General features: G+C 36.1%; 3 protein-coding genes across 12 annotated transcripts; 2 read left to right on the top strand and 1 right to left on the bottom strand.

The window, feature by feature from the left end:
* Positions 1–2,281: 2,281 nt before the first annotated feature.
* Positions 2,282–4,945, bottom strand: LOC102614242 (pentatricopeptide repeat-containing protein At2g18940, chloroplastic). The gene has a single exon (XM_015529060.3). The coding sequence runs from the start codon at positions 4,786–4,788 to the stop codon at positions 2,314–2,316; it is 2,475 nt and encodes an 824-aa protein (XP_015384546.1). The 5' UTR covers positions 4,789–4,945; the 3' UTR covers positions 2,282–2,313.
* A 3,351-nt stretch (positions 4,946–8,296) lies between these two features.
* Positions 8,297–15,400, top strand: LOC102614532 (homogentisate phytyltransferase 1, chloroplastic). Of its 5 annotated transcripts, none has more exons than XM_052434250.1 (13): positions 8,301–8,603; positions 9,070–9,117; positions 9,960–10,264; positions 10,442–10,525; positions 10,616–10,690; positions 11,079–11,162; positions 11,418–11,507; positions 13,326–13,427; positions 13,818–13,913; positions 14,066–14,137; positions 14,233–14,328; positions 14,770–14,874; positions 15,086–15,400. In XM_052434250.1, exons 1-13 carry the CDS (start codon positions 8,552–8,554, stop codon positions 15,125–15,127), a joined length of 1,251 nt encoding a protein of 416 aa, XP_052290210.1. In that variant the 5' UTR covers positions 8,301–8,551; the 3' UTR covers positions 15,128–15,400. The 5 variants fall into 5 exon arrangements, with proteins under 5 accessions (XP_052290211.1, XP_052290210.1, XP_024953524.1 ...); XM_006474140.4 differs by having other exon boundaries at positions 8,304–8,603; positions 9,975–10,264; XM_052434251.1 differs by lacking the exon at positions 14,233–14,328 and having other exon boundaries at positions 8,297–8,603.
* A 3,305-nt stretch (positions 15,401–18,705) lies between these two features.
* LOC102615402 (lysine--tRNA ligase, cytoplasmic) lies at positions 18,706–23,982 on the top strand. 6 transcript variants are annotated; one of them, XM_025097547.2, is made up of 17 exons: positions 18,706–18,888; positions 18,988–19,075; positions 19,640–19,705; positions 19,810–19,975; positions 20,073–20,166; positions 20,698–20,783; positions 20,950–21,062; positions 21,139–21,201; positions 21,412–21,537; positions 21,639–21,921; positions 22,009–22,105; positions 22,203–22,359; positions 22,823–22,966; positions 23,071–23,139; positions 23,228–23,371; positions 23,465–23,516; positions 23,656–23,982. In XM_025097547.2, the coding sequence occupies exons 1-17, from the start codon at positions 18,788–18,790 to the stop codon at positions 23,664–23,666; spliced, it is 1,860 nt and encodes a 619-aa protein (XP_024953315.1). In that variant the 5' UTR covers positions 18,706–18,787; the 3' UTR covers positions 23,667–23,982. The 6 variants fall into 6 exon arrangements, with proteins under 6 accessions (XP_024953315.1, XP_024953314.1, XP_024953313.1 ...); XM_025097546.2 differs by having other exon boundaries at positions 23,653–23,982; XM_025097545.2 differs by having other exon boundaries at positions 23,644–23,982.
* Positions 23,983–24,299: the final 317 nt, after the last annotated feature.

Raw genomic sequence — 24,299 nt, 5'->3', positions numbered from 1 at the left:
TATATCCGAGTATATATAAGTGAATTATAATCAATGTTTTGTATTCTGTGTTTCTTAATTGATTATGAAAAGATTAGGAATTGATAGTTAAGAGTGTAATGCATTGAGAGTACCTCATACGTCACATCAAGCGAATACTACTACGTGTTCAATATCCATCGGTTTTAAGGGAAAATTATTGGGTCATTTTGAGTTTGTCCGTTCAAAATCATATGCTTTGGATTCCATTATTTTCCGTAGGTGTATCCGAGTGCCAAAGACCTTTTCACATTCGAATATTTGGTTTCTATTTTAAGTGAACGATTAAATGTTGCATCTCATGACTATAGAGACCCATTAAATTGCGTAATTCCTGTACTAGTAATTTTTCTTTTTCATTTTGCTCTTCCACGTTTTGTTTTAAGCAAGATTAGTTAAAAGCATTCACGTTACATGATCCTCTTTTTTTTTTTTTTATAATTATATGAGACTAATACTCAGATAATTATTAGAACTAATTTATATTAATTCTTATATAAAACTGTCTAAATTTACCATCTCAAATATTCGAGAGATATCTAATTCACTCACTTTTATCCTACTAAATAACATTAAATTTACCCTCTCAAATATTTGAGAAATATCTACTTCACTCACTTTTATCTTATTTTACTAATTTACATTAATTCTTAGATATGACTGCCCAAATTTACCTTCTCAAATATTCGAGATGTCTACTTCACTCACTTTTACCTTACCCTACTAATTTATATTAATTCTTAGAAGAGACTACCCAGATTTACCCTCTCAAATATTCGAGAGATATCTACTTCACTCACTTTTACCCTACCCTCTTAAACCCTACTAATTTATCTACTTCACTCACTTTTACCTTACCCTACTAATTTATATTAATTCTTAGATAAAACTGCCTAAATTTACCCTTTCAAATATTCAAGGAATATGCCCAAAAAGGGAGAAAACTGCCCTATATTTGTCGCGAAAGCTCAAACCACTACCCTCATAGTTGTGAGTAGAGAGTCCTAGCTATTGGGCCTTACATGATCCCATTTAGTAATTAATATGAAGTAGCAATTCAATGGCAAAAGGAAAGCGTCGTATATGAGTTTCCTATGCGAGCAGAAGCAGCTTTCCTATTAAGCATGAACGATGATGGAACATGAAAAAGCAGTTTACTGACAGGATTTTGCAAGGGGAATTTAAAAAAGAAAAAAGAATTTATTTGATAAAAGGAGCTAATAAATATATCCGCTTTCCGTTGGCCCTGCACACTTGGCCAACTACATACCTTTCATCACAATTATAATATAACTTCTTCCATCATCACTTGCATTCAATTGCTTCCTTCAAGAAACAAGCAGTTTGCTGTACAATATTGCTTCACACTAGCAGATCTTGATAAGCACTGGAGCCAAATACGACAGAATTGTACCTGTGAATTGATTCCATTATTGGTACCTTGTTTCATCTGGATGTTGTAAAAATCAAAATTGTAAAGGATCATCTTTATCTGAGAAACGTGAAAATTGCTGCCTCACAGAGTTTGATAAGCAGCTACTTGATAGAGTTTCCTTTGTTACCTCAGGTATCTAGTTCTGCAAAGTAGTGGAGTATCTGTAGGAGCAAATGAGAAATTTGCTTGGCTCATTTGGTGGATAACCACAATACACACTCCCAAGGACCACACAACTCTGATGCAAATGATAGGATTGTGAAGAAGGAAGGTATTGAATAAAACGACCAAAAGCAATTCTCACATACCTACTCCTAGTTACTTACTAGTCTAAGTTTCTGGCTAACCCTAGCCTTTTTAGGCTTTACTTATTCAAATACAGATTCAAAATATAACTAGGCTGGTATTTTAATTTGACAGACATAAGAATCAGAAAATATCCTTGGAGAATATCTCAGAGACAAATTTGTATGTGCCCATCTAACTGTAACCGATTAAACAATTATGTGGCCAAAAAAAAAAAAGCCTTAAAGAACAAGAACAATCAAAAAGAAAAAAAAAATTATACACTCACCAAAAGAGGAAAGTTTTGTTACATTTGACATGGCAAGAACGCGAAGCATGCAACCATGGCTAAGATCAGTTCACTTACCCACTGCAGAAAGGTTCAGCATGCCTGGATAGACTTCCGTAATAACTCTGACATGACATGCCACAGCAGAAAGACCTGCATTATTGCTCTCTTGAGCTCTCGATTATAGCAACATGAGTGAGTTAGTTCAACAGTATTTCAGAATTCATATGCCCGTGAATATCTCAAAGAAGAGATGAAGACAAAGTAATAGAGATATTTCATAAAACTAAGATTCCAAGATCTCCCGAACACGGAAAGTAAGTCTTTTTACAGATTCATCATTAAAAGAATCATCCCTCTCCTTAATTTTCGACAAAAAGTCCATGGCTTCCTTGTACTTTCTAGCTTTACAATAACCATCCACCACAATCTTGTAAGTTAGCTCATTTGGTTTGCAATTGTGCTGAAACATATGCTTAATCACTTCATCTATTTCTGTAAACATTCCCTGCCCTGCATAGCCAGATACAAAAGTATTGTAGGTAAAGATACATGGTCGAATGCCTCTATTTGTCATTTCATAAAGCATTCTCATGGCCTCCTGCATTAGCCCTTGCCTGCAAAATCCTTTGATAACAGTGTTGTATGAAACAAGATCTGGCGTTCCACCAGACTTTAAGATTCCTTTGAGGATTTCTTCAGCTTTCCAACATTTTCCGGCTCTGGCATACATGTCCATCAAGTTATTGTAGGTGACAAGATTAGGTTGCATCCCACTTTCGAGAATCGAGTGCAGCATCTCATTAGCCCGGTCATACATGCTGTTCTTGGCACAAATTGAAAGCATAGAATTGAATATAACCAAATCAGGTTTGTATCCATGCTTTTGCAATTCCTGAAATGCCCTCTCCATGCCCTGCAGAGCCCTGCATTTGAAGTTTACAAGAATGAGGGTTCTCAAAAGCATCCAGCTAGGAAAGATACGACCAGCATAAATTTCCTTCTCAATCTTCCTTATCCCCTTCAGATTCCCACCCTTTGCATAACAGTTGAGCATCAGTGAGTATGAGGTTTCACTGGGCTTGAAGCCCTTATTTTGCATGTCCAGAATGACAGATTCTGCTGCTTTCCAATCCCCTCTTCGAGCCAAAGCATTCAAAAATGCATTGTAAGTTGTAACACATGGGGTGAATCCTGTCTTCATCATATCCTCAAACATTTTTGTAGCATCAACTCCTGAGCCACAGCGACCATAAGCACTAATCAAGGTATTGAATGTGTCTCTATCAGGTTCAAAACCGCAGCTCTTCATTTCCCGAAAGACTTGATTCACGTACTTGTCCAAACCTTTATTACCACACATTGTAAGCATAGTGTTCCATGTGATACGATTTGGGGAACATCCACTGGATTTCATATCGCAGAGTATCTTCATCATCTCCTCAGACCTCCCTTTCTTACCCAACATCCCAAGAACAGCATTGTAGGTACACACATTTGGAGCACAACCCGACTCCTTCATCTTGTTAAACAACCTTAAAGCCTTGTTCACCTTCCCAGCTCTTCCATAAGCATCTATCAGAGTAGTATATGTAACAGCATTTGGCATTAATCCTTTACTTGACATTGTGTCTATTAAAGCAGCCCCTTCCTCATAGAATCCAGCCCTCACGTAAGCACCCACAACCTCATTATATGTCACAGAGTCAGGCGGGCAATTATTATCCTCCATTTCTTTCAAAATACTCAATGCCTCAGAGTAAACCCCCGCTTTCCCAAACACCTGAAGCAATGAATTATAAGTAACAGTCCCTGGTACATACCCTTCCAACTTCAATCCTGCAAAAAACTCTTTCGCTTCATTCAACAAGCCCTCTCTCCCACATGCAGATATAACCGTACTACAAGTAAACTCATCAAATTCAAGTCCCCTGCTTCTCATCTCATCTAAAAGTCCCAAAATCCTATCCCAAGACCGACCCATCTTCCCATAAACGTCAAGCATTACATTGTAAGTAACCAATGTAGGAGACAGGCCCATCTCCTTCACTTTCTCAAACAAACTTATAGCCTTTTCGTACTTCCCGGCCTTAGAGTAGGCATGAAGAATACTTGTATACGCCCTGACATCAAGTGAATACTTCTCTAAGGGAATCAAATCAAGTAGTTTGGAAGCAATCGAATGCCGTGACTCTTTCCCCAGAATCCTAACCATTAACTGGATAACTTCTTTATCCAATTTCCCATTTTCAAAACTAGAATTCACAGCAAGCCATTCAAACAACAAAAGCGCTCTTTCCCTATAACCCGATACATCTAAGGCTTTCAATACAGTAACCAAATCAATTCCAAGCAACTCATGCTGTGAATTATCAAAGAACTCATTCAAACTATTCAAAGGATAACCCACAATAGAATTAAAAATCAACTCACCCCTTTTTGACAAAAACTCAAACGACCCGTCATTTGAAACACTACCCTTGTCGTCCTTTCCATCAAAAACTGAAGTGGGCTTCTCGGAATTGGCGCGCTTTGCGGCAGTGGAAGCAGCAGCAATGTGAAGAGGGGATGATGATGATGATGATGATGATGAAGAGAGATGATGGAGGTGTTGAATGAGGGAGTCTAGAGGGACTGAGGGGGGTGACTGTGGCGGAGGTGGTGGGAGCTTTGCAGAGCTGAATTTGAGTGGTGGGTTTGGTTTTGATGGTTTCTTTCGAATTGGAGGCACCGGCCTGTTTGGGAAGATTGTTCCCTCCATAATTTGATTGCAGTGAAGTAAGTAAGAGTGGGTGTCTTCTCTGTTTGTGTTTCAGAGTCAAGACGGGAACATTGCTCCTCCGTGTACTGTTTTGGGTTTGGTGAGATACACAAATCTATCTTCGATGATTGGTGTTCATTGAAGACGACGCCAACTACAAGTATTTTTATTTTATTTTAATAATGGGCTGGGAAAAAATGAGGACATAATTTTCACTTTTCATAGATTTTTTTTTTTAATTGTTACCATCTAGGTACAAAGATTAAACTCCACTCATTGAATTGAGTTAATTAAATTTATGGTGCGTGAACAATATCTACATGTACCTCAAAGTTCACACCATGATACTGGTTTTCAAGTCCCTAAGGGATAAATCATGCATGATACATCCACGTAGGCCTAAATAAAAATCTTGGGATTCCGTAGGTTGTTTTTATAAATTTTATTTCTTGTTCTATAGAGGATACGAAATAACAATTTTAATGGAATTAATAAAATAAATCATTTGAATAAATAAGACAATCATTCAAACAACACTATTTTGTAAATAAAAAGAAAAAATTACATCGTTATCTCCTCCTATTATTATTATTATTATTATTATTATTAGAACGTCACCAAAAACTCTTCAAATAAAATTTTATTACTTATTTAAAAAGTCACGTCAGCATTTAAGGTTTCAAAAAATACTTCAATTAAAATTTTTTAAATAAGAAATGACATTTTCTCTTCAAATTTAAAAAATTACTTTCCCTCTCTTCAATTTATATTTTATTATTTTTTATTAGAGAAAAAGAAAGCGGTACTTTAATTACTATTGACTTTTACTTTAAAAAAAATTGTTATTTTAGTTAAAATAATATTAACTCATTTATATTTAAAGAGTCTTTTGGAAATAACATATTTTTTCACTCTTTTATTTACCAAATAGGTAAGCAAATAAATATTTAAAAAGTAAAATTTATAGAAGCTTTTGGAGATATTATTACTGTTATTATTATTATTTTACGTAGTATATTTCATTTAATATTTAATTATTTAATTATTTATGTGCCAAGCGGATCGAATCGGATCGGACCAACTGAAATAAAACTCGTGAAGGGTTTTGGGCCGAGACCTGACAACTTAATATTATATTTATATTTGATTTTTCATTGTATTTTATAATTTAGAAGCAGAACCACTGGCGTTTCGTGAATGACGTGCATGGAATTATAGAATAAAATTAAGAATTTAGTTAACTTTTGATGCGCTGTAATGCATGTTCTATGGGGGAATTGAGCGAAGTTGAGTATTTTTTTTAATACTGATTACACATCAAATTACTGTATTACACATATTTATAATTGTTAATAGAGCATACATGATATTGATATTTATAATCAGATATATAATTAGGACTTACATTATTACATTAATTTTATGAAATATATGCTTAGACATATGACCCTCACAGACGAGAGATGTCTTTACTCCACTCACATTTCGCAAGGGAGAAAGACTTATAAATTAACTAATCTTTTTTTAATTTTGAGAGTAGTAGTTCACTAGTAGATTAAATCCTAAGTGGCAACTTGAGTATTTGTTAAGTTTAAAAAATTGATGGAATTTGCATAATTATTTTGGAGCAAATATGATAGTAATGGTCCGCAATGAATGGGCCAACATTTCCAGTTAGTCCTTTCAAACACTTTAAAATCACAATTTGCGTTCTTAACGAGAAGTTTCAATTTCAAGGGCATCCAGGACTCTCCAGTTTTTTTTTTGAAAAGAAAGCATACTTTCATTAAATTAAGAAAAAAGATACAACAAGTGGGGCGGGCATGTGCCCACCCGCTGGACATAATCATTAACTTTTAAAGCCATTTTAGCCGAGTCATGTGCTGCTCCATTACAATGATAACTTTTGTCTTGCTTCTATAACCGGGAGTATTTTAGCACCCTTTTTTTTCCCTTAAATATGGAATATGTTACAATAACAACTCTACGTAGATTTATCACTAGAGTTACATTGGCACTAATCTAGATTAATTATATGGAGACGCAATCTAAATTTTTACTCATATCCTCAGTGCATTTAAATTTAAATTTTAGCCAAAGCCTTAAAAATTATGATCGAGTCAATCGAAAAAAGGGCCAGGTCGGACCATTTGACCGTCCTTAAGTGCATGGTTGGGATCAAAAGTGGACTCCTCCTCCAGAAAACATCTTCAAAATCAATGTAGATGCAGTTGTTAGCATGAGGGACCAAAGGGCTGCGTTTGGAGTTGTGATAAAAGACTCCAGGAGCAATACTGTAGCTGCTGGAATTAATCAAGTTCAATTAACAGGTAATGTTAGCTGGGCTGAAGCTGAAGCAGTTCAGTGGAGTATCAAAGTCGCTAGAGAAGCAGCATTACATTCGGTGATCATAGAGACAGATTGCTTGGAGGTGGCCGAACTAATTAACAACACAAATGGTAACAGAACAGAAATCTTTTGGACTATCTCAGGAATTCGAAATCAGATGAAATACTTTCAAAAAGTTGCAGTCCAGCATGTGTGTAGAAACTGTAATGCTAATGCCCACTCCCTAGCAAAGTTTGCATTAAGAAAAAATACACCTCCTGTCTCGCTAAAACCTATACCAGAGGTGCAATCTGTAATTGATGTGTTGTGATGGAATGAAAGGTTTACTTTCCTTAAAAAAAAAAAAAAAAAAAAAAAGGGTCTAGTTGTTCCTATTTTGTCATTTTGCTCGTCCGCCAAATCTACGAAATTGTGCTAAAGTTATAAGAGAAATCTTTTTCAAAAAAAACAAAAGTGCATGGTTGGGTGCCCACGGCCAACTGTCAGCAAGTACCTGTTATTATTTAATTGTTAATGTTTGTAACTACTCATTTGTATTTATAACGGACGGCTACCAAAGTGCCAAGCACCACTGTAAGCAAGAAAACTCTTTCCAAAATATCATTAGGGATTTGCTAATTACTATGACTGTCCATAATTTGCTTCTATGACGTTTAATTGGATGAGAGTACTCCACTTAATTTTGAGTGCGAATTGAAATTGACTCTGATCTTGATAGAATCTTATTGATATTTTAATTGTAAAATAATACGACAAATCCGTATTTATTGCTACTGCGAATGATCGAATGACGTCTGGACATTACAAAGTGCATATCCCTTGACTAAAGAGTTTTTTAATCAACTAACGTATGGAATTAAAATTCAATGTTAAATTGAATTCTTGTTGGACACTTAATTAATGGTAGTGATAAATAATTTTTTATTTATTTATGTTATTCATTAACTATTGGTGAAGTGCACCCTAAAAAATACTTGAGTCAGTGATTTTTAAATAGTTTTATTTAATTTAAAAAATAAATAAATATAAAATTTGATAAATTAAAAACTAGAAAGCAAAGAGATTTTGAAATGACGTGGATGCCCGTCAAGGATCCAAGTGAGTATAGATCCGAACAGCAACAAAAAGTTAACATCGCGAATCCGAAGCGTACACCGTTACACGTAACTCTAGTGGGTCAACGGGCGCTCCCCAGGGCCACCACTACAGGCCAATGGCTCCCTGTAGACTCATTTGCAGCTTCAAATACCACTTCAAATTTGATTTAAAATGTTTATTCCAATTAAAATGCAGCTTTTTTTCTAACTTTGTATAGAGAGAGGTTAAATTGGAGCCCAAAAGTTTTCAGCTTTCAGTTCATGAACCGTACCAAAGTGTTCCTTATTTGCTGACGCAGAGGGCACGTATTAATCTAATGGAGTCTTTGCTTGTTGGGTTCTCTCCCAGTTCTGCTTTAGTTTCCTCTGGTAAGATTAGTTTTTTTTACCTTCATTTTGACTCTTGTTATCTGGATTTTTTTTTTTAAAAAAAAAAATTTGTTTATTGAACATCTTGGTTAGTTTATGTTGGCTACAAGTCAACGCAGGAAATATGAGATTTTTTTTAATTTTATTTAAATGTTGCAGAAATCAATATATGAAATCATGAAAAAAATTTTACAAGCTTAGGGGAGTAATTTAGAGTTTTATTTTCTTTTTTGGGATCACGGTGTTGGGCCTATTACATTACCTGCAAAACAAAATGTGCTAAAAGTAAGCAGTAGCATGACAGTCTCAAATATCTACCATTTAGATTTTATCTTGTGCCATAGGGTACAATTTCAAGTCTTATTCTTTCTGGTTTTTGGGTGTGGTCTGTTCTTCGGAAAGTGTTAAATTAATGCTCATGTACATTTTTATATGTTTCACCTCATGCATGGCAAAATTTACGAAGGTAGTAGTTGTTGGAGGAATAAAGATTTAATGGCAGGTCATTTTCCAAGTAAGTTTTTCACTTCTCACCATCTAATATTAGTTGCATGGACATTAAAGATAATTGCAGAATTCTGTGTTGAAGTCTGTACTTTGGAAAATTTCGTAGAAGGAATTGAAGTTTGGATTATTTTTCATTTCCCAAAAGTGTCATTATGATATTCATGATGCCAAAAGTTGGGTAATAAGCATATTCAATTATTTACCAATGTCAAACTTGTGGTACAGAGACTTAACCCCTTAAGGTTCTGCTTTAAGATTCGACTACCAACTACTCTGGCTGTCAATAAATTAGTATATTAGCTCAAATTAAACATTGGAAAAACTGATAACTAAAACTGTGCAGCTCATTAGCTGAAAGCTTATTTACCAAGTGCTACTTTGTTGGGGCTTGCAGGTTGATTGCAATCAATCTCAATAACCCCATTTCATCTTTGCTAATTTGGCGGACATGTTTATTATATCAATCCTAGCTGGCCCATTTCTAGTCTTACAAAGCCATTAAGATATGTGATAAGTAACATAACTACATAAGACCAATGCATCCAAAAGATTGAAGTTGCTTCCCACACGTGATTATTCATTATTTCATCAATCTTTAGTTTAATTGTATGGGTAAACTGTTTCTGTCACATTCAAGTAACTGTTCCATAATATTTGATGTTAATTATTCAATAAAATCTCTAACATGCTAATCCTAGTTCCTTGCTGCAATAGTTGAGCATCAGTTTGTTACTAGAAATGCATATATAAGCATGTAATATGAAATTTTCTTGTTATATTTAACATTGAATTGGATTAAATGATTTCTTTCTTCACTCCCTTTATCCTTAGTATCTGATTCAATTCTAGTCCTTCAAATAACAGGTTTTTATAAAGGACTCCAAGTTTCAAGGTGCAAAGTATGGAATATCATAGATAGGACTACTGTTGTGAAATTAGAGCGGTATCATTTGAAGCATCACATTAGAGGTGCAAAGGATAGATCCATATACCATCAGAAAATAAAGATTAAGCATCTGGCAAATGCAGCCTCTGGTCACCCACTGCAGTCTAATCAGCCTGACGATTACAAACCCAAGAGCCCTTTGAACTCTGTTATAAATGCATTAGATGCCTTTTACAGGTTTTCAAGGCCTCACACAGTTATAGGCACAGTTAAGTTTTTGTTTAATGATATAGATTCACTAGAGTTAAGGGTGATTGGTTGATCTCCAAGATTCCACTTGTATTTATCCACAAATCCGACTTATACTGGTTCTTCTTGCTTTTGTGTTTTTGGTTTCTATAGGGAAAGGACAAAGTTAAAGCTAACCTTACTTTTTTCTCAACAGGCATTGAGTATTGTGTCAGTTGCTCTCCTTGCAGTTGAAAAGGTGTCAGATATTTCTCCACTATTCTTCACAGGAGTTTTGGAGGTAATACACCAAGCATCTTTGATCATTTGAAGAGCTTTGTGTTGCACTGGATAAATGCAATTTGTAAACATTAATTGCTTTCTTTTTCAGGCCATTGCAGCTGCACTCATGATGAATATCTATATTGTTGGTCTAAATCAGTTGTCTGACATTGAGATAGACAAGGTATTACTAAGGATAAACCTTTCCATAGTATCTTAAGAATCTTTTTGCGAGGAAAATGTAATTTCAGACTGCCTCCTTTTAGACCTGAAAGTTATTGCACTAGCAGCTGATAGGGTATATATGCAACTGCTGGGAGGATCTGTTTGTTGAATCATTTCTCTGAATATCTCATCTGACCCTGTATTGAACCAACCAAACAATCTAGGTGTTCCACCTATTCTCTATTCTTCCTAGTATACTCTTTTGGCTTGTAGTTGGGACATCGGAAATGAAGTTGTTTGTGTTGAGTTGTTCTTAAGAGCTCCTTTTGACTTTCTTTACCTTGTAAAGGGTTCAAGATAATTGTATCTGGATAATCTAATGATAAATGAACGATGTTTCATTGCAGGTTAACAAGCCATATCTTCCATTAGCATCAGGGGAATATTCCTTCAAGACTGGTGTGCTAATTGTTGCATCGTTTTCCATCATGGTATCAGTGGAGAGTTCACATTATCAACTTGAATTTAAACATGAATGAATATTGCAGCACTTTTATGTAGTGATATAATTCTAGTATGCAAGCAGCAGAAGGAAATTTACCTAATGTTGCTATCACTTGCTTACTAAGCTTACCATTAAAGAAACAATACATCTTGTCCTGTTTAGCATTTTTATTTTTATCGGATGTTCAAGCAGTGCATCTGGATTCTTTAGTGTTCTAATCATTTCCTCTCTTCACTTACAGAGCTTTTGGCTTGGGTGGATTGTTGGTTCATGGCCATTATTTTGGGCTCTTTTTACTAGTTTTGTGCTTGGAACTGCGTATTCAATCAATGTGAGTTGGTATTGCTTTATTCACATTTGAGTTCTTTACATTCCTCAACTAGCTGTGGAAAGCATAACTCGTTATGTGTTACAGTGCAGTCTATATACAATTGGTCAATGCTTGATCCTGCTCTTATGATTTTTGTCATGCTTCCAATATCTCTCGCAATAAATGTTAAAAGGAGAACTATGTTAGTTGGTTTTATGAGCATACAAATCATTCTGAAACTCCTAAAAGGAGCATGTGTTACTCATAATGCTCTATATGTATAAATTGCTTTTGAACTTAATGTTGCAATGCATTGCTTCATGCCTCCAAAGTAATCTGCAAGGATCTTAGATATAATGCCCACTCCATATTTGTTTTCAGTGCTTGATCTGGAACATCCCAAATAATATTTCCACTCTTGTGTAATTAGTTACTGAAAATACTATCTATTAAAGTGGAAGTACAATAGGATTGTTTGCAAGGTTCTAGAGGCTTGATTATTGATATTTCGGTGATGAAACCTTTTTAGATCTCTCAGTAAAGTGTCAAGCTCATGAGATTAGGCAGATTTCTCATTTCTTCAGCTTCACTAATTTTGAAGGTGAGAAACTTACAAACTAGAAAAGGAAAAGGGCTCTTTTGAGATAATTGTTATTCATGTTATTCCTTTTCTTCTTTGAATTTCATAATTTGATATTTAAAAGTGATGTATTGAAAACATATATGTAAATTCCTGTTGCAAAAGTTAACAATATTCTTCTCAGTCACTGAGGGAAACTGGACCTTTGGGCTTGGTACTGTGTTACTGTTGACCATGAAACACTATGCTGGAACTCTCATGCAAATATCAAATGCGGTGTTGGTATCTCAATCAATTTTTCCCACGTCATATATTTTTGAGGGTTCAATTGATTGCTTATATTCCCTTGGAAAAATCGAATGGAGAAACATTGCTTCTACTTTAAGATCAAGGACTATTGGGGAGTGAGTTTTTATTGAGCTTGACAGAGTTGAACATGCATGCCAGTATTAGATGATTGCTGAGATTGGGGGTTTAAGAAGTTCTAATGTTTTGAATTATGAGTACCTGAGTTCATTCTTCTAAAAACTATGGCTGAAATGTTTCCTGTTGAATAACGTAAGCATAAAAAGGTCGCAGTCTTTTGCACACGGAAAACACTTACTATCTTCATAGTGCAAGTTTGTTTATGAAACATATGTTTTGAACTTATCAAAAGAAAAAAATGGTTTAGGAAAATAAGAAAATAAAAAAATTATCCAAGGTATGTGTCAAAACATGTCTCTGCATAATATATTGCAAAGTCACCAGTATGCCAGACAGGGATTTTATATGCAAAAATAGACCCGAAACAGGCTGATTGGAGAGAAACTAGTGACAGACATGCAAAGTTCATAACATAACATATCAGAGCATCTATCGATTTTGCTCTATTGTACCTTCTATTCACCAATGGTTGGTCTCTATATAACTCAAACAGAGTCTAGGCAGCTGTTAATAGGGGAATGATTGTCGATGTATTTTACTCATCAACTTGTGCTTATTAGGTGAATGATATCAGATGGTACACGTAGATTTCTCTGAAGGCTAGGCAGAGGGTTTTGTTCCTACCTAAATTCTGCATGATAGATGCATAGAAAACCAAATATGATGGTTAAATATACTGATAGATGGTTTTATCACTTGACGGTCTTTTGGAACTTTCAATTATCGCAGTTAACAGTTAAGCATCTTCAAAATTAGTGTCATGTTATACATGATGATAGCTTACAGAGTTGGTTACAAGAGTTAATGGTCTTTGAAACTCCGTGCTATTTCAGTTGCCACTACTGAGATGGAAAAGGTTTGCAGTGGCTGCGGCGATGTGCATCCTAGCAGTTCGAGCAGTGGTTGTCCAACTTGCCTTCTATCTTCACATGCAGGTCGTTATTATCCTGCCTCTCATCTCTCTCTCTCTCTCTCACAGTATGACCACATGGCTCATAGACCTTTTTTCTGAGACAAATCAGGATGTCTCTATAACAAAGCTGATATAGTTAATGATGTCAAACAGACAAACTTAAAAAGAAAATTGCAGCGTGTCTGGCTCACACATATTAGAATATGCAGAAACAGGGTTGGTCTCAGTGGATGACTTGTTCCAATGTAAGCGTTTGAGAACTCGAACAGGGACCTCAAAAATTAATTAACTTGATATGGATGGCTGGGACCCAAATATTATCCAACTAGCATGTCTGTCAATCTTGGAGTTATTCCTTTTGGATTGTCTGATACCTTGAGTGCCTGGATACTGATGTAGTGGCAATTTCCAGACTCATGTGTACAGAAGACCAGCAGTATTTTCAAAGCCTCTAATCTTTGCGACAGCATTCATGAGCTTCTTTTCAGTAGTTATAGCATTATTTAAGGTATGTGATGTTTTAATATGGGAAAATGTAGGTCAAATTAATTTAAATATTGTGGTAATTTTTCTTTTTCTTGAAATTGTTCAGAAAGATAATTTCTACAATTTTTTTGACCCAGCATTTTTTTTTTTTGGCTCAAAATGGATTTTATACAGGATGTACCTGATCTTGAAGGAGACAAAACATTTGGGATCCGAACTTTTACTGTACGTTTGGGTCAAAAGCGGGTTAGTTCAGTTCACTCATCTTCTGAATGCAAGTGTCCCACAGGTTATTCTTTCTTTTACCTGATTATTCTTTTCTGCCTAACTGACCTTGGCAGGTGTTCTGGACTTGTATTTCTCTACTGGAAGTAGCTTATACTGTTGCAATTTTAGTTGGAGCAACGTCTCCCTTTGCCTGGAGCAAACTTATCACAGTATATTTTAGTTTTACTCTGGATCATATTAGTTGCTGTCCATTAAATTTTATTCCATTGAATGATAGCTTTTTTTGCCTATACAATTTACGCGCTGTGTATTTTGTGTTGTTACCTCATAGGCAGTGAGATTTCACTCACTTAGTTTGATATTATGATATCATTTCATCCATAAGCAGCAGAGGTTTTTCACTCACAATGTTATCTTAGCCAACATGTTTTGCTCCTCCTTAGATTTTGGCATACACTAACTTGCTAGATAGATATTTAGTTACTTCTGTTTTTAAGGAAAGATAAGGACTTTTAAAATTCCTATGTTATTATTAAAAAAGTAAATGCAACGACCCCTATGATGGGGCTAAAAAACGCTCACTCCATCATGTTTTGTAAGTAGTCCACAAGCGCTATGGCATGATTTGCTGTCTCTGTGTTGTTGTTCAGGTTTTGGGTCATAGTATTCTGGCCTTAATACTATGGAACCGCGCAAAATCAGTTGATATAGGGAGTAAAACGGCAATAACTTCCTGTTATATGTTCATCTGGAAGGTAACCATCTATCTTAGCCACACATTTTTGGTCTTCGGAATGGCCAACAGTGTCAATCTAGCATGTCAGTGTGCTGGAGAAACTATTATTTTTCTTTGCTTTCTTAATATCATTTTGAACCCTCAACAGCCTTGTCTGTATCTCTCTCACATTTGAAGTTGAATACACGCGCACAGTTGAATCTAAGATGGCTTGTTTTTTCTTCTTGCAGCTCTTTTACGCAGAGTATTTGCTCATACCATTTGTAAGATGAGCATTGAAGAATAGGACACAGAGAAATGGCCCTAATGGTTACCCATTTATTAGTTAGAATTCTCTGTTTCATCCCAAGAGAAAACATGAGAACTGAGACATGATCAAACTTGTATCATCTCCATTTCTGCTATCGATACTTGACCATGAAATTCAAATAAGCCCGGTTGGGAAAATCATGAGATTCTAACTGCCATTTAGTAACTATTATAAAATTATTATGATCTGTGGCCAAAATTGGATTTCATATATATGTTACGGGTGTTTGAGAATATATATACTTCTGATTAGTTATCATATTCAATTATTCACCATTGCCGGCGGATGCTAGTTTAAAGAGCACTTGGCACAAGAACTCTGCAATTTGGAACTTCATTCACATCATATGAGTGGAGAAATAATTGAGTTGCCATCAAGTTAATAATACTAATACTAGAAGGTCTTGCCTAATGCCTTGACGAGTGATTGTGGTAGACGCTGTGCGAGAATATTTCAACAAAATTAGGTGGTCAACAAACTTGTACAGCAAATAACTTTTGCGTTAAGCTTAAGCTAGAAGGTTGGCTATTATTGTAATAACCCCCAGAAATATCGTTATTTGCAAAATGGAGCTGGGTGTGGGTGTTCAAAGATTTTGCAGTGGGCGCCGTATTTAATAAAAGAAAAAAAACGGCATAAACTCATCACTCACAGAAAGTGTAATTTTAAAAAACCTCCCTTAAGGTTTGAGGTTGTTGCAAGTAGATGGTCAAAATTATTTTATTTATAAATAACCCTATGTCGTTAGTAAAATTTTCTTTTGACTGGTAGTTAATTTTAAAAAGACAATATTATCCCTAGTTACAGTAAGATCCTTGGCGCGAAAATCTTAGCTGGCCTGTAATGGGTTGTAATATTTTTTTTTTCACCTTTTGGCGTTGAGAAAGAAAAGACTGCCACTTGATCGCGTACTAGAATCAGATGATGATGGAGAAATTTCACTCGAACAGCATCAGTGACGACACCGGCTAACTCAGAATCTATAACGGACGCCAGCATTGGTGGCGGTACCTGGTATTGGCCGATACACCGAATTGCACTGACAAGCTTAAGCATCTCTTTGGCCAATCTTTTTCTTGATTTCAAATACGAAGCTATCTTTGCGTCGTCTTTTTTCCTTATAGCAACTTTGGCAGCAAACTGCTCTTCCTTGAGTGTCATAACAGATGTTTGGAAGATTCCAAAGACATCGACGAAGCCAAGAAAGTCTTCGAGAAGCGTCTCAACCCACTCAAGTAAGTCTCGTTTTACGCGGTTCACTGAAGATTGTAAGTTTTCTGCAGGATTTGCACTGGGATTCATGCAAAGCCAAAACCAAATTTCAAGTCAGGAGTTATTTCTGAATCAACAACGGCACTGAATGTTGACCAGACTATCACCAACATGGACCAGAAGAACAACACACCATCTGGTGGTGCAATACCATTGCCATTGGCGCAACCACTAGCTCCTTCCGCAACAGCCACTAGAGGAGGAAATAATCAGGATCAGCCATCCGCTGCTGTTCCAACAGTGGAGAGAGGAATCGGCGGGTCTGCTACAACACCCGCTTCCGCCACTACACAAAAGAAAGAAGTTGGGCTGGCAAAAGTCCAGGCTGACAGAAAGAAAATAGATGCTAGGAAGAAGAGTTTGAAGAGATTATAGTTATGGGGGATTTTTTTTTTGTTTTTTTTGGTTGAAATTGTTGAAAGTGATGGTCTGAAAAGGATTGGTTGTGCCTGGTGTAATGCGATTATGTTGGGAAAAGTTCAATTGGGCTATTCTCTTTGATTTCATTAACATCCTTTTTAGACTTTGTTTTATGAATACTGCAAAACAGGAAGGGGCTTGGGGTGGCGCACCTTGGTACTTAGTGATCCAATCTTTGATGTGGGATTTCAAATAAATAAATAAGAACAGGATAACCAAGAAATGAAAATAAATGAAGTGAAGAACATTAAACCATTTGATTAAACACTCCAGCTTTCGGTTCACAAGGATCGTACAGTCATCAGGGATAAGATTGTCTTTTCAAAATTAATTATTAGTCGAGAGAAAATTGAATTTTACCTCAAGGAGGTTTTTAAAAAGGGTTATTTTTAGAGACCTCCCCTGAGGTTTAGTGTATTAACACTTAGATAGAATGTATTGATATAATTACAGCAACCTCCCCTGTCATTAGTATAAAAATACGTATGGCATCAGTATAAAAGGGTAAATGTGTAAAATCATATTTAAAATTCAAAATATATTTTTACTAGATCAATGATATTTTGACCGACTAGCCCACTGTTGACCGAACTTAACCAGTTGGCCATGACTCCACCGGCAGCCAATAGCGGTGCTTTGCCACTGCCGGAGTCCCCTATTCACCCTGGCTACCAACCCCAGTCACGGAAGCCTCTGAATCAGCCGCATCTACCACCACGCATTAACCCCAAAAGATGGCTTTTGTCTCACAACAGCCCACACACCAACCTAGCCCCTTTGGCCATTACAGATGTCACCCAACCGCTATCACCCTTGAGCCATCCCGATACCATGCAGCAACCTTTGACATCCCAAAACTTAACCACACACAGCTCTCAAAACCATAGCTCACGGCTGGTCACGCCGCATACCACTGTCGTAATTTCTGCCATCAGTGATGGTTTCATTTCGTCGCCGTCTATCTCCTCAACCAACCCCCATGAAGTCCCGACCTCAATAAACATCTCAACAACCACAAAAACCCACGATTTTTTCATCCCACACTTGCAGCCACATTCAAACTCATGAGATCTCGTTGCCGCCATCTTGTCAAAGTCCGTTGATGGTCCTTCACTGCAAACAGAACCTCTTTAAGCCCAACACACCACCAATAGGCATTTTGTTGAACTGGGTTTTCAAACAATTTGTTGATTCTGACGCAGTTAATTGCTTTGTTGAACTGGGTTTTCAAACAATTTGTTAGAGTCCAAATCTAGCTATGGCTGCAAGACCGTGAAATCTCCTGAAAGCAAGAACAATTGACTGGCCTCGCATCTATTTGTCTTTTAGATAGGCACCAACTTTCAGATCCTTTGCAGCCAACTGATCAATTATTAAAAATAGTCAGAGACATAAGAAAGGAAGCCGTAAACATCTGGAGGACACGGGTTGGTTTCAAAAGCATAGAGCTGGGCAGCGGAGAAAGAAAGGAAGGGAACAAGGTAGAAAGAAAGACATGATGGCGTTGAAAGTGTATAAGCCAAGCCAAAGGACGGCGACAAGGAAGATGGCAGGCAGCAAAAGCAGTGGTTGAAGACCCGGTTAATCGGTGGAAGCAGCAGCCGGCCAAACCTATTACCCATAAATTCTCAAAACTACATTTAATAATTTATTATTTTGGTGAGAAGGATATTTTAGTAATTTTGACGGTCTACTAACAGTCAACTTAACGATTAATTAACGGTAGGGGAGGTTTCTGTAATTATATCAATACATTCTTTCTAAGTGTTAATACACTAAACCTCAGGGGAGGTCCTTAAAAATAACCCCTTTTTAAAAATTACCCCTCACAGAAAAGCAAAACCCTACTTACACGCAGACTGGCGGCTTTCAATCCTCTCTCTGAATAACTCACCTCACTGTAACCTTCCTCTCCTTCACACGGACCAAAATGGAAGGGTCTGTTGACGAAACAGCGAAAGCTGTCTCGAACTTAGCCGTGGATTCATCTTCATCTGATCCCGCAGCTGGAGAAGAAACCATCAGCAAAAAGTATAAACCCTTTGTTATCATTTTTATTATTAGTTTACTATTTTCTCATCTGGGTTTAGCTTCTTCTTTCGAATTATGCTTTATTATGTCTTTGTGTAGTGCACGCAAGAAGGAACTGAAAATGAAGCAGAAAGAGGAGGAAAGGCGACGTAAAGAAGAGGAGAAGCGGCAGAAAGAGGCTGAGAGGGTAAACTTTTGTTGGGTTTTTTTTTTTTAAATAAAATTTCAAGTCTTGTTTTCTAAATTCTGTTTCGGTGGAATTTGGTCGGTTATGAAATGTTTTTTCGGATTTATCTCTGCATGTAATCAGCTTAAGGCAACACACTAGGTTAATATTGGTGTAATGTGTGTGAAAATTGCAAAGTAATTTTGCCATTTTGGTCTTTTCTTTCACTTCTTGGAGTCTTTGTGCTATGGTAAATATGTTATTATTCATATTGCACCTAATAATGTAGAATGTTAGCTTTATCATGGGAATCTTCAAGAATTACTTATTGTATGTTTTAATTTTTATGTGATTTAGCATTACTACATATACAAGCTATTTGTATAAACTGATGTGAGTTGATATGTCTGAGAGTCAAAAACAAAATAGTCAAAGAAATAAAAGAGATAAACAATATATAGTATGATTATATGTGATTTTCTTCCTATCATAATAAATATGATACTTTATTGCTCATTAACTTCTTACATCTTATTATCTTGTGATCCTTTTACGGTAAGTAATGCCTCTGTTTATAAATTCCAGGCTGCCACCAAGGCAAGCCCCCAAAGTCAGAAACCGGCTGCTGATGATGAGGATATGGATCCAACGGTATTATTTCATTTGTTAATCTTGCGTTAGTTTTGGGTCCTTACAGAGCATTTTTGTGATATACTACTGTACACTGTTGTGTTTATGCTTTGTTTGTTCTGCAGCAATATCTTGAGAATAGGAAGAGGTATTTGGAGATTCAGAAGAAAGAGGGAAAAAATCCATATCCCCATAAATTTTTTGTGTCAATGTCCATCATTGAATATATAGCAAACTATGGAGGTTTAGGCAATGGGGATCATCTTGAGGACATCTCAGTATCATTGGCAGGTATGAAGATACAGGACTTTTAGAAGTGTAGTTATCTTCTAACAATATGCATATATGTTTTAGAAAAATAAAAGTTGTTTTGATTTTGTAATGCTAGGAAGAATCATGAGCAAACGATCTTCTTCATCAAAGCTTTTCTTTTATGATTTGCATGGTGGGGGTGCTAAAGTACAAGTTATGGCTGATGCAAGGTATCAGTTCGTTGCTACTTTGTCTGTAGTTGAAACTTGTTTTTGCTTGCTTTTTATTTCTTTACTGTTTTCCATTTCAGGAGTTATTAGAGTATGTATAAATTTTATGGAAAATAATGTTTCTTAATAGGATTGAGATCTTGTTTTTGTTAATTCTTTCTATTGAGTTGATCCATTTATCAATAAATCCGTTTTCCGTAGTTCTAAAGCTTCTATATTGCAATTCTTATTTAACTTATTTGATGTTTCTCTTCCTTTCTTCTCTTTCCTATTTCTAGGTTGCACGTCCCATAGTTCTTGTTTATGTTAATTCTTTCTCGATAAATCTTTTTGTGTTGCTTATTATTTTCGTATGCTTTTACATGTTGCCCACCATTTCCTTGTTCTCATTTCCTTAGTGTGGCCTACTTAAACATGTAAAGATTTATTTATTTCTTTTTTTTTCTGTTCTTATTTCCCTTTTTATTTCTTGACCATTTATTCCTTTATTTCATTGAAAAGACAAATGAATCGATCATTTGCTGATTGCAGCAAATCAGACATGGATGAAGTGGAATTCTCTAAGTTTCATGCTAGTGTGAAACGTGGTGATATAGTTGGCGTCACAGGGTTTCCAGGTTTGGGTTATTACAATCTTTAGTTATTTGCATTGTATTGTTCTTATTGGTAGTATATTTATGATTCATTTTTAGTCATCTGTACTTGATGCTGCGCTGCCTTTATTCTGATCTTACTGGAAAACTTTTCACTGGGTAACTTTCATATGCCCTTTTTACCATTCAGGAAAAACTAAAAGAGGGGAACTTAGCATCTTTCCAAAATCATTTGTAGTTTTATCCCATTGTCTCCATATGATGCCTAGGCAGAAGCCTGGTGTGGATAATGCCAATGTCAAGGTGAATAAAGCTTGTTGTGACAGATTTGTTGTAAGGTGGTATCTATTCTCGATAACACTTTGTTTGTTTTGTGCAGAAAGTTGATGCATGGGTCCCTGGAAGTACCAGGAATCCTGAAACATATATTCTAAAAGATCAGGTATTTATTCATACTCAATATGTTAATGATAGCTAGTTTCACTGTTTTAGTTCTCTTGTTAATTTCATATGGTTCTTCTGTGCATATGTGTGAGCTTTTCACGTACAAGCTCGCCTACACTGGTATCCAGGCTTGTGAAGTATATATTGGCTTATGTTTTGTTGTACTTGTCTTTTGGATGTGATTAAATTGGTTATTCTTCCCTTACAGGAAACTCGATATCGTCAACGTTATCTGGATTTGATGTTGAATGTGGAGGTTCGTCAGATATTCAAGACCAGATCTAAGGTTGTTTCATATATTAGGAGATTCCTTGACAATCTTGATTTCCTGGAGGTTAGTGAGGATTTATTTTGTCCTGAATTGCTGATGCATCTGCTTATTGTGTTTTTTTCTTTATTATATATTTTTTTCTTTACTATTGTATTCATTTTCAGGTCGAAACACCCATGATGAACATGATCGCTGGTGGAGCAGCTGCCCGTCCTTTTGTGACCCATCACAATGATCTGAACATGAGGCTGTACATGCGTATTGCACCTGAGCTATATCTAAAGGAGCTGGTAGTTGGTGGACTGGACCGAGTTTATGAGATAGGAAAACAATTTAGAAACGAGGGTATTGATCTGACTCATAATCCTGAGTTCACCACCTGCGAATTCTATATGGCTTTTGCAGACTACAATGACCTGATGGAGCTTACTGAGAAAATGTTGAGCGGTAAGAGGGGGGGATCTTGTGTTGCAGGAAACTGTTTTCTTACTGCTGCATTTTTGGATTTTTATTTATGTGCTTGAAATGAAACAGGGATGATCAAGGAAATTACAGGGAGCTATAAAATCAAATATCATTCCAATGGGCTTGATAAGGATCCAATTGAAATTGATTTCACTCCCCCTTTCAGGTCCTTAAACTTTATTTACTGGTGTAAATGGTATAAGATTTATCATCTAGGCAGGTCTCTTTTGTGAATAATTTATCCTTTGACTTGAATATTACAGAAGGATAGACATGATAGAGGAGTTAGAGAAGATAGCAAACCTCCAAATACCAAAGGACTTGGCCAGCGTAGAAGCAAACAAATACTTAGCAGATGCATGTGTGAAGTTTGATATCAAATGCCCCCCTCCTCAGACAACAGCTCGATTATTAGATAAAGTAAATCTTCTTTCTCTGTTCGGTCTATTTCCTAATCTATAGACATTTATTAAGTTTTTTTTTTGTTTTGGGGGGGGGTGTTTGTGTGCTCTCTGTGGTACTTATGCTATAAACTTGAGGTTTGTGCTACCCTACACCTCTATCTGGATGTGAGTCTCTGACTTGGCTAGCTAGATGGTGAGACTCATAGCTGAGATTATTTCGGCCGTGGTTAAGAGTAGTGCTATAGGAAGTGTTTGTTGGGAAATATAGATGGCCATTTTTTTGTGGTCTCTTTAATTGCTATTACTATTATTATAGTTTTTGTTATTCTTCACATGTTACATGTGCACACCCCTGAAATTCTGTGCATGTGTATCCAGTTCAACATTCACACACCATGCTTTACATCCAAAAGTGTACATTTAAGATGTGTTTATGTTATTGTAGGCTGTAGCTTAATTTAAATTTTATGTGATATCAGCTTGTGGGGCACTTTCTCGAAGAGACGTGTGTAAATCCTTCTTTCATCATTAACCAACCTGAGATAATGAGTCCTCTGGCAAAATATCACAGATCAAAACCAGGCCTGACTGAACGTTTTGAATTGTTCATTAATAAGCATGAGGTGTGTTTACTCATTTTTTAAAATTTATAGCGTTTATCTTTTTCTTTCTCAGAATATTTTTTTATCTCTTTTCCCCCTTAAACCCTTTGCTTTGTATTGTGCAGGTTTGCAATGCATATACGGAGCTGAATGATCCTATTGTACAACGGGAGCGATTTGCCGAGCAACTGAAGGTATTATACATGTTTAGCAGAGCAATTCAGTCTGTTTTAAATGTCCTGTTTGTAATCTGTTCAAGTCTAATGCTGGTTTGGATATTAGGATCGAGAATCAGGCGATGATGAAGCAATGGCTTTGGATGAGACATTTTGTATGGCTCTTGAGTATGGGTTGCCTCCGACTGCTGGCTGGGGTCTAGGCATCGATCGGCTGGCTATGTTGCTTACTGACTCACAAAATATCAAGGTATGTGGATTCTGTCTCTCGCTCTGCATTCATGCCCACGAGACATTCATTATCAGTACTCACCATCTCTTGTATGTTTTTGGAGGACAGGAGGTTCTTCTCTTCCCAGCCATGAAGCCTCAAGATGAACCTGCTGCTGCTAAAGGTAACAAACCTTTACTTTCTTTTTTCCGATGTACTGTATTAGAAACATTTTTTCAGTTCTTGATTATTATAGCCTTAGGTTCTTGTTGCATCCATCATAGATTTTGTACATTAATCTTATTTGCTTGCAACTGCAGCAGCAACTCAGTGAGTTTGAACTGTTGAATTCGAGAAAGTTTAATTTGTTTCTTGTATGCGCTATCGGCATTCCAAGAGGAAGTCCTGCCAGTCAACTTTTTGTTATTAATTTTGCTCCGGTTAGTTATTGTTTAGGGTTTTATTATAGAACCCTTTCAGTGTGGGGTATTTTGTGAAGTGCCATATCATGGTATTTATTAAGTATAGTGGACATATATATTATTTTAAATTTTACCAATTTGAATCAGCTTGTTGACCGAATTTCTTCAGATAATTGTGATTATTTCAGCTTCTGAAAGCAGAGTTTCAATCTCTCTTTCTCTCTCTCACTTTTTGATGGTGGAATTTTGTGTTGATTCGGGAATTTTATAGAGCCCCCTTCGAAGTCTTTTCTAAAAGAACCCACTAAACTTGCTTGGGTTAAGATGTCCTTGTTCGATTTTCTAGCCATTTGTGTTGGTGCAATCTCAAATATACTTAATTTGTATTTTAACATTAAATATTTAGTCCTTAATTTTAACTTATTCTCAAAAGAAAAAAATTATTGAAAAAATTCTTTATGTAATTGCGATTTTTGATATGGTATGTGATTGAGTCGATAATTTTCTTTAGACCTAGTGATTTATCAATAACATTAGGGATCTTA

The sequence above is a fragment of the Citrus sinensis genome, chromosome 9, assembly GCF_022201045.2.
Source record: "Citrus sinensis cultivar Valencia sweet orange chromosome 9, DVS_A1.0, whole genome shotgun sequence".
Lineage (NCBI taxonomy): Eukaryota > Viridiplantae > Streptophyta > Magnoliopsida > Sapindales > Rutaceae > Citrus > Citrus sinensis.
Note: the sequence above shows the minus strand (reverse complement) of the source record. Positions and strands in the feature narration are given on the sequence as shown.

Coding starts and splice junctions, on each gene's coding strand:
- LOC102614532 (XM_052434250.1), top strand. CDS start 8,552: ATGGAGTCTTTGCTTGTTGGGTTCTCTCCCAGTTCTGCTTTAGTTTCC. Junction 11,508..13,325: donor GAACTGCGTATTCAATCAAT/GTGAGTTGGTAT, acceptor GTGCTATTTCAG/TTGCCACTACTGAGATGGAA. Junction 13,428..13,817: donor CCTTCTATCTTCACATGCAG/GTCGTTATTATC, acceptor GGCAATTTCCAG/ACTCATGTGTACAGAAGACC.
- LOC102614242 (XM_015529060.3), bottom strand. CDS start 4,788: ATGGAGGGAACAATCTTCCCAAACAGGCCGGTGCCTCCAATTCGAAAG.
- LOC102615402 (XM_006474145.4), top strand. CDS start 18,788: ATGGAAGGGTCTGTTGACGAAACAGCGAAAGCTGTCTCGAACTTAGCC. Junction 20,784..20,949: donor TGGCGTCACAGGGTTTCCAG/GTTTGGGTTATT, acceptor TTTACCATTCAG/GAAAAACTAAAAGAGGGGAA. Junction 23,140..23,227: donor GATTTGCCGAGCAACTGAAG/GTATTATACATG, acceptor TTTGGATATTAG/GATCGAGAATCAGGCGATGA.